General features: G+C 41.1%; 1 protein-coding gene across 1 annotated transcript in view; it reads right to left on the bottom strand.

Annotated features, from left to right (window-relative positions):
• Window positions 1-1,235: 1,235 nt before the first annotated feature.
• LOC307190408 (uncharacterized protein) overlaps window positions 1,236-14,856 on the bottom strand; it is a gene marked incomplete at its 5' end in the record, with an annotated part of 31,552 nt that continues 17,931 nt past the window's right edge. The window contains 2 exons of the mRNA XM_079929572.1: window positions 1,236-1,670; window positions 13,638-13,688. Coding sequence (XP_079785698.1) covers window positions 13,681-13,688 — 8 coding nt within the window. The 3' untranslated portion in view covers window positions 1,236-1,670; window positions 13,638-13,680. The remainder of the gene's footprint in view (window positions 1,671-13,637; window positions 13,689-14,856) is intronic.

Genomic DNA, 14,856 nt, shown 5'->3' with positions numbered 1-14,856 from the left:
TTTAGCCATCCTACCTCTAGTAAACATATTACCTGAATCTCCCTCCCATAAGGAGTCCTTATGTCTTAATATCAAACTCTCCCTTTTCCTTCTAGTTTCAGGCATCATCCCCACAATACCTGTTATTTCACCTAATACACACATTCTTCTTTGAATTTATTCATTTTATTCTGGTCTTTCACCTCATTCTGGACTCATTTATCCATTCTGGACCACATAGCCTATATAGAAATTTCAGTAATCCAGTGTCTAGTAGATATTGGGAGAGACAGGGGAAAGGGAGTAAAGAAATGGAATTTTTTATTCAAATCATTATGGAGAAATTACATTTACTATCCAATCCTTAGTGATTACCCCCATATCTTTTAAATTCACCAGATGAACATGGGCTCTTGTAGAATTGAGTAAAGAGGAACTAGAGCTTCCTGGACAAAGGAGGTACAAAAGGAATCAAAAAAAAAAAAAAAAACTTCATAGACGGCAACTAAAGCTAATTTCAGAACAAATCATTCTTAAATCTCTTAAACCTATTGTGACAGATTTTCACGCTAAGATTATGGCCCAGAAACCAAAGTGTCAAAGCTATATTGAGCACAGATCTACAAGTCTGGAGACTGTAAAGGGAAAAAAATAGCAGATTGAGGAACCCTGAATTCAGTATCTAGCATATAGCAGGTACTCAGAAAACATTTAGAGGGAATGCTTCCACTAACAGTGTTAGAGGAGTTTCTGAACAGGTAGAATGAGCAAGTCTGTAAACCTTCCCTCCACCACCCCATAGTTTACCTGCTCTCTGTGGGCACTTTCAACCGTTCTCGCGGTATTTGCAGTCATCTGTATGCTAATGGCTCCCAAGTACATAATAGTCCCCTAACTTCTGGATTCTTAAACCCATGTGCCTACTGAATTTGTCCAATTGTATGTTCCACCAGCATCTCAAACCCAATATTCCAAAATGAAGCTTTTTATTTCTTCCTCCAAATATACTCCTTCTCCTATATTTTCTTAACTTAGTTAAGTGCACCACCCAAGGCAATAACCGAGGTAGCATTCTGCACTTCTCTCTCTTAAACTCATCGATGATCCTACTCATTCTACCTCCTAAATATTTTTGAAACTGTTCTCTCATTTTCCTCCTATTATCACTACCCCAAGGAATTATCTCAACATCTCTCACATGAACTATTACAATAGAATGAGTCGCTCTATCTCTAGTTCCATTCCCTCAAGTCCGTAGTACTTTATCTAAATGTCAACTCTGACCACATTTTTTTCTTAGCCTCTCCATCCACACCATGCATTTTACCTTGTGTTATTTACCCTAGGTTACAGTAAAAAACACCAAGCACTGTTTCCCCGTGCACACCATGCTGTTTGCTCTTGATGTCTCTTCTGCCTGCGTACCCATCTTTTCATACTGCATTCCTACTCATCTTTCAAGATTTACCCTGGGATCATATCTCACTGAAGTTTTTCCTGACATTCTAGTATGGGTTAGGAGTCCTTCTTGCATCCGTTTCTATAATAAAACTTCTCACGTTGTTTGAAAATTATCTGCTTACCTTTCATCCTCCCACTCCAGGCTATGAACTTATCAATGGCATAGAGTTATCCACGTGCTCCTTATCACAGTGCCTTGCACATGGGGTATTCAGTAAATGGTTTGAATGCTGTAAATTAAACATATGTAGTGAGTGCATCTATAGGAACCCAAATGAGGGAACACGATGTAAAGTCCTACACTAGCTCCTCCACTAGCCATCCTTATTAACTCTGCTACTTATTTGCAAAATGGGGCCTAGAAAAGGTAAATAATAAGTCTTCATAGTTTTGTTTCTAAAATTACTGACATTGTTACTTATACGGAAGATGAATGGAAATAAGATGAGCGTTGGAGTCATTTTCTAATACTGGGTTCCCCATTCATAAACCTTGTAAGCTTGGGCTTACGGACCCTGATCCTCAAGGCCTGCCTCTTTGGAGTAAGGAAAATAGCACCTACTCTGTAGGGTAGTTTTAAGAATTGAAGATAATATACCAAAAAGAACCTGGAACATTCAATATTCTGTTAGCATTATTATTTCTATTATGACCTTGAATATAATCACAAAGCATTTTATTTGAAAACTGAGTTAATATTTGTAAAGCACGTAAAACAGTACCTCAAAAGTATGTGTGCACATGTGTGTGTAACTGTGTGTATATCTCTGCTTTAGTAAGTGCCTAAAAGATATATGAATTTATTATATAAGAGAAGTAATTTTCACTGATATTTTATTAGCTATAAACTCTGAAAAGCTTTAACTATTTTAATTGACAGTTCTAGAGTTCTGCAATAAGCCCAAATGGAAAGAATTATAAACCTGCAGCAGAGACTATAGAAGCATTATTAGCTACTTTAAACAGTACATTATGGTGAATGGAATAATGAATAAGTGAATGAATGAAAATGTGGTTTATTTAAGTATCTGGTAAACATAGTTAAGCTGTAATTATAGTTATAGACAGGAAGAAGTGTCCCATCCAAAAGCAAAGATAAGCTTCCCAATCTGTAAATGACATTTTCACCTTGGATACAAGAACTATTTGAAACTTCTAAATAAGTCTAATGTATCTCTTGCTTTATTGGAATAAGTTGGGATTTGTATTTTTTATTTTGTTTTGTAAAATCTTTTACCAAAAGAGAGTGGGTTATGAGAGAATAAGATGTTTCACAAGCAGGGGCACCTGGCAGAGTGTGTGCCTATGTGTGTGTGTACATGAGAGAGAGAGACAGACAGAGCGACATAGATAGAGACAGAAAGAAGAGCTTTGGGGCATGAAGAGTGTAGATGTCCTAAATTAGCTATGAAAAAATTTAAATTAACTGGAAATTAGCCTAACAGAAGATATTCAAAATACTTTTAAGGAACCCTTTGTAAGGAACCATGAATACTTCTATTATTCTATTAATATTCTTTTAATTTAAGCTCTAGAGCAGCATTCTGACTATGCAACCCAATTCACAAATAAACACAAAAAATTTCTATTGAAATGTGGAATGCCCTTCGATGATTGGTACTTCACAAGGGATCCTCTTCCAAGGTGTTTTCTTTGGTGAAATAAAAGCTGCTCAATCTGGTTTGGTCCGATGCTTTACCTTCTCAAAGAAAGTCTTTTAAGTTCTTTTCCTCTCTTCTTTATGGCTTAGACCTAGGGTTACTGTGTACATACTGTCTTCTCCCCTTCCTTCTCCCATGAGACTGTGAGCTCTATGAGGCAGGACCTGAAGATTATTTATCTCTCTATCCCTAGGACAAAGCCCATTGCCTAGAATTTAATAGATGCTCAACTAATGTTCACTGAAGAAGGTAATCCATTTTGCTTGACTTAACGAGCCATTTCACTTTCACTCAAATACTAAATACTTTTCACATCTAAGAAGAGAAAAAAGTTATGAGCAAGCCCTTTATCCCAGGACAAATAATGATTTTAATTTTGTTGCCTTTTGTTTTATTTAACATGAATTCTGAGACAGCAGAAAAAGAAAACTTTTTTTAAAAGTGACTATATCAAGAGTAAACAGGTCTTCTGATAGCCACTTTATCACTACCTGCTGAATAACAGGAACGTGGACGAAGTGGCACCAGATCAGGCTCCAGATTTAGAAGGGAAAATGTAATAAAGATAATAATAAACCTTAAGAGCCTTGGACGCTTGCAAGCTCTACTGACTATTACTCTCTCCTCACTAGGCTTGTGATTTTGGTCAAGTCAGTTAAGTAAGTCTCAGTTTCCTCATTTGGCAAATGGGGATAACAATGCCTCTTTAATTATCCCACGGGCTTAAACTGATGAATTAAAAAAAGAGATTATTTCTGTGAAAGCATGTTGGCTCTGAAAACTGTCATACAAGTATAAGGGTTCATCCTGATGCACCATGTAGCAGACAAATGTTGGAAATCTCTTAACTTATTTTAGATGAAATTTCTAGTACCTTCCAGATGTGGTGAATTGTTAACTCTGATATAAAAGCTGTTTAAGCCACTCACCACAATGCAAGCAGCCCAATACTGACTGTCACACTTCAGCTTAATGGTTATGTAAACCTCTCACATCCAAGGAACGTCTCTTTTCTCTTTTGGCATCACCAGTCTCTAGTATCACGCTCAGACACAGTACCACTCATGGAAGGTTCATTAATGATAAGAATGACTTTTTAAACTAGAAGGCAAACACATTATAATGGCTAAAAGTGTAGGTTCTGAACTTAGATTCCTGTGTCCAAAATCCTGGATCAATCTACATAATCCTTATAATCTTAAGTTTCTGCTTCAGTAAAATGGATACAATAATAGCAGAGGCTCTGCCACAAGTTGTTGCCAGGACTACATTTGGGTCAAGTTCCAGCACCAGGTCTGGCATATGGTAAACACTAAATTCTAATGTACTGATATTCATCCTTTTCTTAGAGGCTATGAATTACATCCTTTTTACCACTGACTATTAAATATGATCAACAGGCAATGTAAAAGGGTAGATCACATGTGGTTCAACCAAGGAGTAACAAAATTACCCCCCAGTGTTATCGATATACCATCACAACCATCTATAGCATCACAGGTCAGCCACCGCAGTGAAAGCAGGAGCCCTGTTCGGGCGAGGGGCCACCCTCTGCAGCCCCAGCTCTTCCTCAGCCCGGCCAGGGAAGCACACAATCACATCTCTCTGTTTGCTCCTGTCCCTGTTCGTGCTCACCAGGTACAAAGACAGGAGACTGGCCCAGCACAAGTCGGAAATAGAGTGTTTCACCCCCAAAGGGAGTATGGGGAATGGTGGGAGAGCAACAATGAGCAGGTAAGCAAAGTGTGAGTGGCCTGAGGTGGTGTGAACTAAATGTACGCAAGCTACAGGAACAGGTGGCTCCCTGGTCTGGGTCCTCACTCCACCGTGCCTCCCGTGCAGTGTGTCCAACCTGGACCACCACTGGGTTTCTACGTGCGTTTGATTTGCAAAAACCCACGCCACCCACGTGTGAAGTGATGGGAGCCTCCTGTCCCGGACGCTGCTGTTCCCCAGGGTTGTGCGCTTTGCATGTCTGAAGCCTCAGCTCACAGTCAGTGTCCCTGTGGGTTTTAAATTACTGGTTACATGCTTCTGTGGAGTTTGCAAAGTGGAAGAGATTGGAGGAAATACACATTTCAGGACGATCCAATTGCTTAACAAAAACAAATGCAAAAGCCTAGGACTGGTTTTGAGGGAAGGACTGCAATGGAGGGGAGACTCCAGCCCTGATCCCACAAGCCTGGGAATTCATCTGACTTACTTTGAATGAAATGTCATCTCACAGCCAAGGGCAAATGCCAGGCCAAATGAGTGAACTGTAGAGGCCAGAGGCTTTTCGTGAACTGAAATCAGGAAAGCTAGTCCTCCTCTAGCTACCGTAGCTTTGCAGCTCCCTTCCTTCTCTGTGTTTGGTGGTGAACACACCCTGTCGCTGCGCTGTGCATGTTCCGTCATACCAGGCCCTCCCAACCAAGCTGTGCCCAGGAAACTGGGGTAGCTGGAACTATAAGCATCGACTAAGCTTTGTCTGCATGAAATAAACGTGCTTTATTGCATGGGACTGGGTTTCAAGAAAAGGGCTCTGGAGATAAAGAAGGCTGGAGGAGCCCTGAGTTGGGAAATTGTCCCCCATGAACTAACTCCCCAGCCCTAATTTGTTGTGGCTTTTCCCAATCCATCTGTGGTACTGAAGTGTGGGAGGGAAGCTCTCGCAAATCAGCCTGGATTAAAGGAAAGGGGAAGTGCAGAAGATACAGTGTGTACATATGTGCGCCCATGTGCTGAGAGCAGAGCTTGAGATCCCGCTGCAGAGCAAGAAGAGAATCTAATCCCGTGAACTTTCACCTCCAAACGTTGTTCGATTCCACAGTAGTGGGTGCCTTCTGGTTTTCAAAATAATGTCTAACTTTCTACAAGGACACTGCACAACTTCTGGGGGCCGTTCACATCACAGTCTGTGAAAATGATGCCCTGAACTGTGCAGTGTACAGCCTGAGCCATCATTCACAGCAGCCCTGGTCAAGAGCTTGGCTGACTTCGTTCACGGCTCCCAGAAACAAGGCAGTGAGAGCACGTGTACACGTGCAGGCAGGCACATATGTGTGCACACTGGTGTATCTGATAGTTTTATACCCACAATCCCTTTATACAGCTTTCTTTGGATCTCAGTGTGTCTGGAAGATAAGCCTCAGTGGATCATTTTGTGGCGGGTAACTCAACAGACTGCTACCGGGGCTCCTAGTTTCCTTCTATTCAGATATAACTAAGTGGCACAATTCCTCTACTTGAAAATCATTCAGACAGCATCAGAGTTGACAGGACACGGTGAAAATGACTGCATCAAATGAGCGCAGGGGCTCTGTCCAAAGTGACTTGTAATTTGAGGCACTGTCTCGGACTGGAGTTCCCAAGCGTAGCAAACTTGGCTGCCTATCAAACATCCTAAGGCAAAGTCTTGGTCAGCACAACCTAGGAATCTGTAGTGTAACAAGTTTCCAAGGTCATTCAGATTTAGTCAGTCCATAAACCGATATTCTGAAATAATCCACTTGTGTAGGAGATGAAGCTATTCATGGTAAACATAAGGTCTCAATTCCGTCAAGCGGTATTCTTGAGAGAGTTTAGTCAGTGCTTGGAACTCAGATCTGATCAGCCTAGCGATTAGATTTGCTCAAGGCTGTCTTGTTTGAGAATGGGGGTGGGGGGGGAGGGAGACGGGAGACAGCAAGGGGACCCCAGCTTCCTTGGGTCAGGTCCAGATCTACAAAGGTAGCCACTCAATGTGTCTACACTGTAATGGTCTAAATTTCCCTACAACAGTAAGATACCATTCGGCATTTGTTTGAATATAGCCAAGGTAATGGCAAGGCTTATTACACTGATATGTCCTGCTAGGCAGAGGGGAGCAGTGTATGCTGCAGTTAAGAGAGTTCTGATGGAGCAAACACCTCAGCCTCACAGATAAGCATAGTTAAGTAGAAACAAATGATCTTCCCTTCCTACTTTTTCTTTCCATTTCTTTAACATCAAGTAAAAACTGACAGAGAGAAAGCATATATGGGAGGAGTCCTATTTGTTTATATGAATACACACAAAAAATATTTATCCAAAAGAGATAAGTTTAAAATGAATATTAAGAGAAAGATTTTAAGATATCAGAGAGGAGACAACTGCAATGTATACTATTTCTAAATAAGGGGTTAGAGTAGTTAATCCCAATTTGCTGGCTCTGGAATAGAATGGAAGGGCTGGAAAAAGAATAACTGTATGAGACTTTCATAGATACTTTTAGTACCAGCTGATAAGGTCCTCTTTCTTATCCATTCCCACTCCTCCCCCCAGTTGCTTCCCAGAGTCACAGTCAAGCATCCTATTTACTCTGCAAACATCTGGGCTGATTCTGCAGCCATTACCAAACAACCAGTCCCAGGGAGGGGCCGAGGGAAGCTCCGACAACCACAGAAAACCAGGAGTGTCGGCCGGCATCTCATTTGCCTATGTTTTCTATGATGACACTACAGAATGGACCGGACCCTATGAAGTCATGCCTGGGGAGATCCTTGCAGAGCCATGTTGCCGGGCAGGAGAGAAGGAGTTTTACAAGGCGTGCAGTCATAGCACGGCACAACAGCATGACCTTATCTGCAACACTGGCAGGGCCTTAGAGACACCCCCTCACATCTCCCCCCTCGCCCCCCCCACTTGGAAAGGAAAAGGAACACTGTATGTATCCCTAACACTCTAGCTTCCTGAAATACTATGTCGCCGTTTTCCCTTTATGTGAACATTCTTTTTCTTTCTGTCTGACTATAGCATAACTTGTCACCTTTTCATATTTTCACAGTGGACAGTCTAAGTGTGTTTCAGAGCAGTCTTCCTGATTGCAGGAGAAGTGAAAGAGAGTCCTAAACAGGGAGGTGCTCTAAGAACCAGAAATTCTCTAAGCACTGTTACGTGGGAGTTCATACGGAGATGGTCCGCTCTCGGGATTGGCTAAATCCTCAACAATGAATGTTACTATTGCCTGTCTCAGCAGGGGGATTCCACCTCAGTGCTCCCTGGAATCTGCATTCTGATGTGCTCGTGTTATACCCCATAAAGGAGAGGCACAGATATTGAGTCTCCCAGTCTCTCTTTGAGAAAGGGACCCCTTAATCAAATGATACAGATCTAAAGCCCTCATTCAGTGCCTGAAGGAAGGAGGGTGGTAGGGGGTTCTTTTTACTGTTGCTACGTCATGACATCAGTTATGTGAAAGATCAACCCCTAGTCAGCTGAGTAACTGCTTTTCACCTAGTAGATGCGGCATCTAATTTTAGTGGGTATAATTGTTCAATAACACCTTAGGGAATCTAGTAACAGCAATGTAATAATAGTCATTATTAAATGAGTAAGGAACTCAGATTTGAAAGTAAGCCCAAAATGTGATACCTGTGTTAGGATTTTTTTGCCTCTCATCCCTTCAATTATTTCTTCCTCCATGTAATGATCATTTACTAAGCATCTACTATAAGCCAAGCACTGACAAGACTCTGGAGATAAATGGATGACCAAGTCAAGACTAATGCCCTTGAAAATCAATTGTCTATCGGGAAACAGAGTCAGAAAAAGAGATCACTGCAGTGCAAATATGGAACCCCTCTCCCATAGAACAATTGTTTATCATATTAACTCCTCATTTAATATCATAAACAATAACCAATGCCAGTGCAAATAGAATTAAGAGTAATAGAAACTAAATAATAATAAAATAAACCTGAATCGAGTGTTCAGAAACAGCTAGGCACACAGTTATATACAATTCAGAGTCCATAAAATGCTCAATCTAAAGACAGAGTGGCAGATCGGATAAAAATACAAGAGCCTACAATATGCTGCCTACAAGAGACCCACTTCAGGGCAAAGGACACACACAGACTGAAAGCAAAGGGATGGGAAAAAGACATGTCATGCAAACAGAAATGACAAAAAAGCAGGGTCCCAACACTCGTATCAGACAAAATAGACCTTAAAACAAAGGCCATAAAGAAAGATAAAGAAGGACACTGTATAATGATAAAAATTCAGAGTCCACAGAAGAGAAAGAGGCTGCCTTTGCAGAGGCCAGCTGGGTGCTGAGCCATAGGCTAGGATGGCTACAGTAGTCTTCTCTTCACTCCTCCCCAAAGTCAACTTCAAATTAATGCTATAACTTATATTTAGAGATGTTCTAAAACGAGTAAGACTAATAATAACAATTGCTTCCATTACTGTAATTACTATGCATCAGATACTGGGGTAGTCCCTTCACAAATGTTATACATTAAGTTCTCACAAGAACATTATAAGCAAGATATTTTTCCTTTCCATGGCATATATGAGATCATACAGTATTTGTCTTTATCTGCCTTATTTAACTTAATATAATGCCCTCAAGTTTCATTCACGTTGTCACAAATAGCAGGATTTCCTTCTATTTCAAGGCTGAATAATATTTTCTTTATGCACATTTTCTTTATCCATTTGTCCATCAATGGACTCAAGTTGCTTCCGTATCTTGGCTATTGTAAATAATGCTGCAACGAACATTAGGGTACAGATATCTTTTCAAGATATTGATTTCATTTCTTTGGATAAACACCCAGCGTTGGAATTGCTGGGTTCACATGGCAGTGTGATTTTTAACTTTTTGAGGAACCTCCAAACTGTCTTCCACAGTGGCTGCACCAATTTATATTCCCACCAAAGTGTGCAAGGGTCCCCTTTTCTCCACATCCTTGCAAACGCTTGTTATTTCTTCTCTTTTGGATAAGAGCCATTCTAACAGGTCTGATGTGATATCTCATTGGGGTTTGGATGCACATTTCCCTGATGATTAGTGATGTTGAGCACCTTTCCATGTACCCGATGGCCATCTGTATGGCTTCTTTGGAAAAACGTCTCTTCAGAAGCGACACATTTTCTTTATCCATTTATCCACCAATGGACATTTAGGTTGTTAGGCTACTATGAATAATGCAACAATGAACATGGGGGTGCTAATACCTCTTTTGAGATCCTGATTTCAATTTTTTGGATATATACCCAGCAGTGGGATTGCTGGATCAGGTGGCAGTCTGTTTTCAATTTTTTAAGGAACTTCCATACTGTTTTCCCCAGATGTTGCAACATTTTGCATTTTGCACAAGGGTTCCAATTTCTCCACATCCTCACCAACACTTGTTATCCTTTGTGAGTTTTTTTGATTAAGTTATCCTAACAGGTGTGAAGTGATAATACCGTAATGTACACTAAAAAATTTAAGAGGGTAGGTCTCATTTTAAGTGTCTTACCATAATACAAGGAAGGAAGGAAGGAGGGAGGGAGGAAAGGAATGAAAAGATACATCATGAAGCACGTGAAGCAACCCAAAGGGAATGGAACTGGAATCGACTTAGTGCCTCACATCTGTGGCATGGCCCATTTTATGCAATAAGCAAAAATAATCCAAAAAATTGCTTTCTTAAATGAGGAGCTTTTTATACATAATAAGCATGTTAGTGGTAGATGTCCAACCAGGATTCAAAGCCTCGAAACCAGAGTACTCTTCATACATCAGATTTAAGTTACATGCATTAGCTGAGGTGCTTTAACTAAGGTCAAAAGGAATATTTTGTCTAAACAGAAATCATGTTTTCAGCAACCACTGTAGAATTCCGGGGACATTCTCTTATCCTACAGTCCCTCCGGAGTCATCTCTGCAATGTTCAGGTGAATGTTGACACAGAGCTTTGGAATTTATTATCAGGTCATTTTATGGACACAAACTTGGGTGTTGGCATTTCCCTTGCTGCTCCACAAAGGTATGTCTTGTCAGCCCTTTGGTTCAGTGTGTATCTTGGCCCTCAGCACAGAGACAATATTGCGTGGTGGCAGTGATCTGGATTTAGGGTCATATTTGAGGCACTGTTCTGCCTTTTGAGTTAGACAACTTAGTTAAGTTCTATAAACCGCAGTTTTTGCATCTATAATACAGGTTAATAATACCTGTCTATACCAAGCACTCAAGGTGAAAGAATTTACTTCATTTGCTTGACACTCCCAGCCCACCTACTCTGCATCAGGTACCATATTAAACACAGGAGATGCATGTAGTGGCTGCCCTTGGAGTGTTCCAAGTTTTGTGCAGGAACAGACCTATAAATACGTCATTAGAAGCGCTATGTCAAACAGCTGTTGTGAAGGGCAAATATAATAACACAGGTGAAAACACCTTGTGAAGTAGAAGGTTCTATTCAAACGGGAGTTACTATCATTCCAAGACTCTCTTTTGCCATCAATCCCAATCCCATGTTTTATTCAAGGTTTAAATCAAGCTGGATTCTTCCACAAAGTCTTCCTGGAAGCTTCAGCCCACAGGCACGAAACAGCTGTGTCTTTTTTTTTTTTTTTGATTTATGTATATTTTTATTTTTTTGGCTGTGTTGGGTCTTCGTATCTGTGCGAGGGCTTTCTCTAGTTGTGGCAAACGGGGGCCACTCTTCATCGCGGTGTGCGGGCCTCTCACTATCGTGGCCTCTTGTTGCGGAGCACAGGCTCCAGAAGCTCAGGCTCAGTAGTTGTGGCTCACGGGCCCAGTTGCTCCGCGGCATGTGGGATCTTCCCAGACCAGGGCTCGAACCCGTGTTCCCTGCATTGGCAGGCGGATTCTCAACCACTGCACCACCAGGGAAGCCCAGCTGTGTCTTCTTTTGTTCTTTCTTTACTCACTTGCAATCTGGGCATTATAGTGATGGCTGGGGGAAAAAAATCATTTCCTGTTTTGGGGAAAAAAAATCATTTCCTGTTTTGGAAAAAAAAAATCTTCTAATCTTAGTTGAAGCACCTCAACTAAACCTAGAACTTATATCTCAGTATGAGGAGTTTAGTTTTGAGTCTTACTGAATTATGGATCGAAAGAAATAGCTTAATTTGAGAAAGAAAACTCGGTGATGATCCAACAAACTGCCTCTGCTTGGCACACGCTCCTGCATGCCCTGCGTTAGGTGCTTCCTCTTTATAAGAACTTGGGGGAAGTAGCAGCAATCCTAGACCACCAGGCACTTTAATAATCCACCCTGATTGGCCATGGAACATTCTGAAAAGGGCTCCGCTGCTGTTAGACCAAAGGTAAGTTAAAATAGGGCTGAATGGTTCTCCTCCCGCTAGGATTTTATTAGGGACTAAATGCCTACTAAGAGATGTCCTCTGAGGGAATTATCTTAGAAGCATGCAGCCACTACTCCCGCTCCAGCTACTTAAAAGAGAGGCGAAAGTCCACCACGGGGTTGTTGGAAGGGTTTCACAGGGTTAAACACATGGCATTAGTTTCTTGGCCGTATATGCGAGATGTATATTAACTGGATCTTGTTTATCCATGTTATGTTAACATTCCCCAGGCTTTAAGGCCTCGGTAAGCTCCACTTTATTTGCAAATCCTTCCCTGAAACTTCTTTCCCCCATGAGCAACCCTTGCTCTGAATTCCTCTAATACCAACAAGAAAAACCCAAAGCGCAAGGACCAATGTCTTTTTTTCACAATGGTTTTCAGATCAATATGTTCCTTTCCATCCTCATTTTGGCCACAACTGTTAGCATCTTACACTGTATCCCTGCACTATTAAATGAAGCTCTTAAATCTACTCTGGGTACCACTACTGCTTGTGTCAAATCTTCTTGGTTCCTCATTGCCTGAAGGACTAATTAACTTAAATGTTAATTAGGCTTGAACGTCTTCCTGAAGTAGGACCAGGACTGGGGCCAGACAAGGAATAAGGTCAATGGATGAAGCTGTGGTGAAGGTTTAAAGAAGATTATGGCATATATGGTTCCTGAGTTCAACTGTTTTTGTTGGGCTCGAGAAAGATGATCAAATACATAAAATATTAAATAGCAACAGAGAATTCTTACAGTTGAAGAATAACAAAGTGATGGGTACTTCTTGATATATTCATTTATTGATTGATCAAGCATGTAGATGACATATGTATCTAATAATCAGAGCATCTTTCTGGTCTAACATATTAGACCACCCATTTATTCCAGACACTAATAAGAAGTCCAAGGCTGATTACTAATGAGTTATTAAAATAGCAAAAGAAAGTATTGGGTTGGCCAAAAAGTTCGTCCGGGTTTTCCTGTGCGATGTTTCAGAAAACCTGAACGAACTTTTTGGCCAATCCAATAGAAGAAAGAAGACTCTTGTAGGTCAGGGGTGGCCAGGAAGAATTTTTACAGCAGACAAAAAAGTCTAAACTCTACCTTCTGATGCTTTAACTTCTTACTCTATACCTACACAGTCAAACTGGACTACTGGTTATTTCCTGGAAAATTCTTTGTGGATTCCTGGACTTCTGTCACTGCTATCCTTCCTGGAGAGCAATTCTTAGCACTCTCTTTTTGGATTTTGCCATAACCTACTAATTATTCAAGGCCTAGGTGCAATCTGCCTCCTGTAGGCAGGCAACATTCCCTGGCCAACCCCCTCCCACTAGAAATGATTTCTTCTTGTGAAGGTTTGAATCCCTTGTGATCCGTCCCCTCTAAGAACTCAATGAACTGACTGCTTGTTCCCATGCTCCACCATCCCTCACTCACCTCATGTTTAGCATCCTTCCTCCTGGCCATCTGCTTCCTCATTTCAAGGTCCTAGGTAAAAGGAAAACAACCTCTATCAGAATACTGTAATTCATATTGCTAGCCTTCTTCTGTATGTTCTCTTGAAATCAATTATACCCTCTTTGAGGGAAGTCTCTTACATCAGTAACTCGCAGCCACAATATCAAAAAGCACCGATGAATCAAAATCATTGGCAAAGGTACCACAAATCACTTACTACCAATATTAGATGAAATACCAAAATTTTCAAAATAGTGCAGATTTAAGATTATCCCTGAAATTACACCACTCTCATTTACTGGTATTCCAAAATAAGTCAGAGAGAAAATAAGTGTGCTATACACAGGACAACTGTCTTCTGTTGAATCACAACATGAAAAAAAAAGGCTGAAACTGCCTTATCATATTAACGTATATGGCTGTAAGCTTCAAGGGCCTTCATCATAAAGGCATCCAGTCATCATCCTTGACAAATATAGGTGCTCAATCAACCTGTGCTCTTTGAGGTAGCAACCAAAGAGAGATGCAGGGTGTTTTCTTGAGACTGCAAAATATATTGCAGTGTCAAGATTAAGAAGTAAAGCAGGGCTTCCCTGGTGGCGCAGTGGTTGGGAGTCCGCCTGCCGATGCAGGGGACACGGGTTCGTGCCCCGGTCCGGGAGGATCCCACGTGCCACGGAGCGGCTGGGCCCATGAGCCACGGCCGCTGAGCCTGCGCGTCCGGAGCCTGCGCTCCGCACCGCAGCGGGAGAGGCCACAACAGTGAGAGGCCCGCGTACCGCAAAAAAAAAAAAAAAAAAAAGAAGTAAAGCAATACAGGGTAAGAGAGAATATAAATCAAATTACTACTAACTTATCTACTTAAACACACATAGCATCACAGGTTACATCTGAGGCTCTCTGCCATGGAATAAGGAGAGCTCACTTCAAAAAACAAATATGAACAGGGTACTGTCATGGAAAATGGAATTGAAAATCATGACATGGTATTAGTCCCCGCTTTGTCATTTTCTGTGTAACCCTGGGTAAATCACCTATTCTGAGTCTCGGTTTTCTCATTTTTGGAAGGAGAATAAACACTTTGATCCTATCAACCTCTGATAATCAGTGTTCCTAAAAGTGCTTTATAAAGCACTATGAAAACAGGTGGTATTGCTTTGATTATTATGCCTCTATCAGGTAATTTAGTCCTTGACTT

The sequence above is a fragment of the Stenella coeruleoalba genome (assembly GCF_951394435.1).
Source record: "Stenella coeruleoalba genome assembly, chromosome: 8".
Taxonomy (NCBI): domain Eukaryota; kingdom Metazoa; phylum Chordata; class Mammalia; order Artiodactyla; family Delphinidae; genus Stenella; species Stenella coeruleoalba.
The sequence above is the reverse complement of the archived record's forward strand: the minus strand, read 5'-3'. Positions and strand labels throughout refer to the sequence as shown.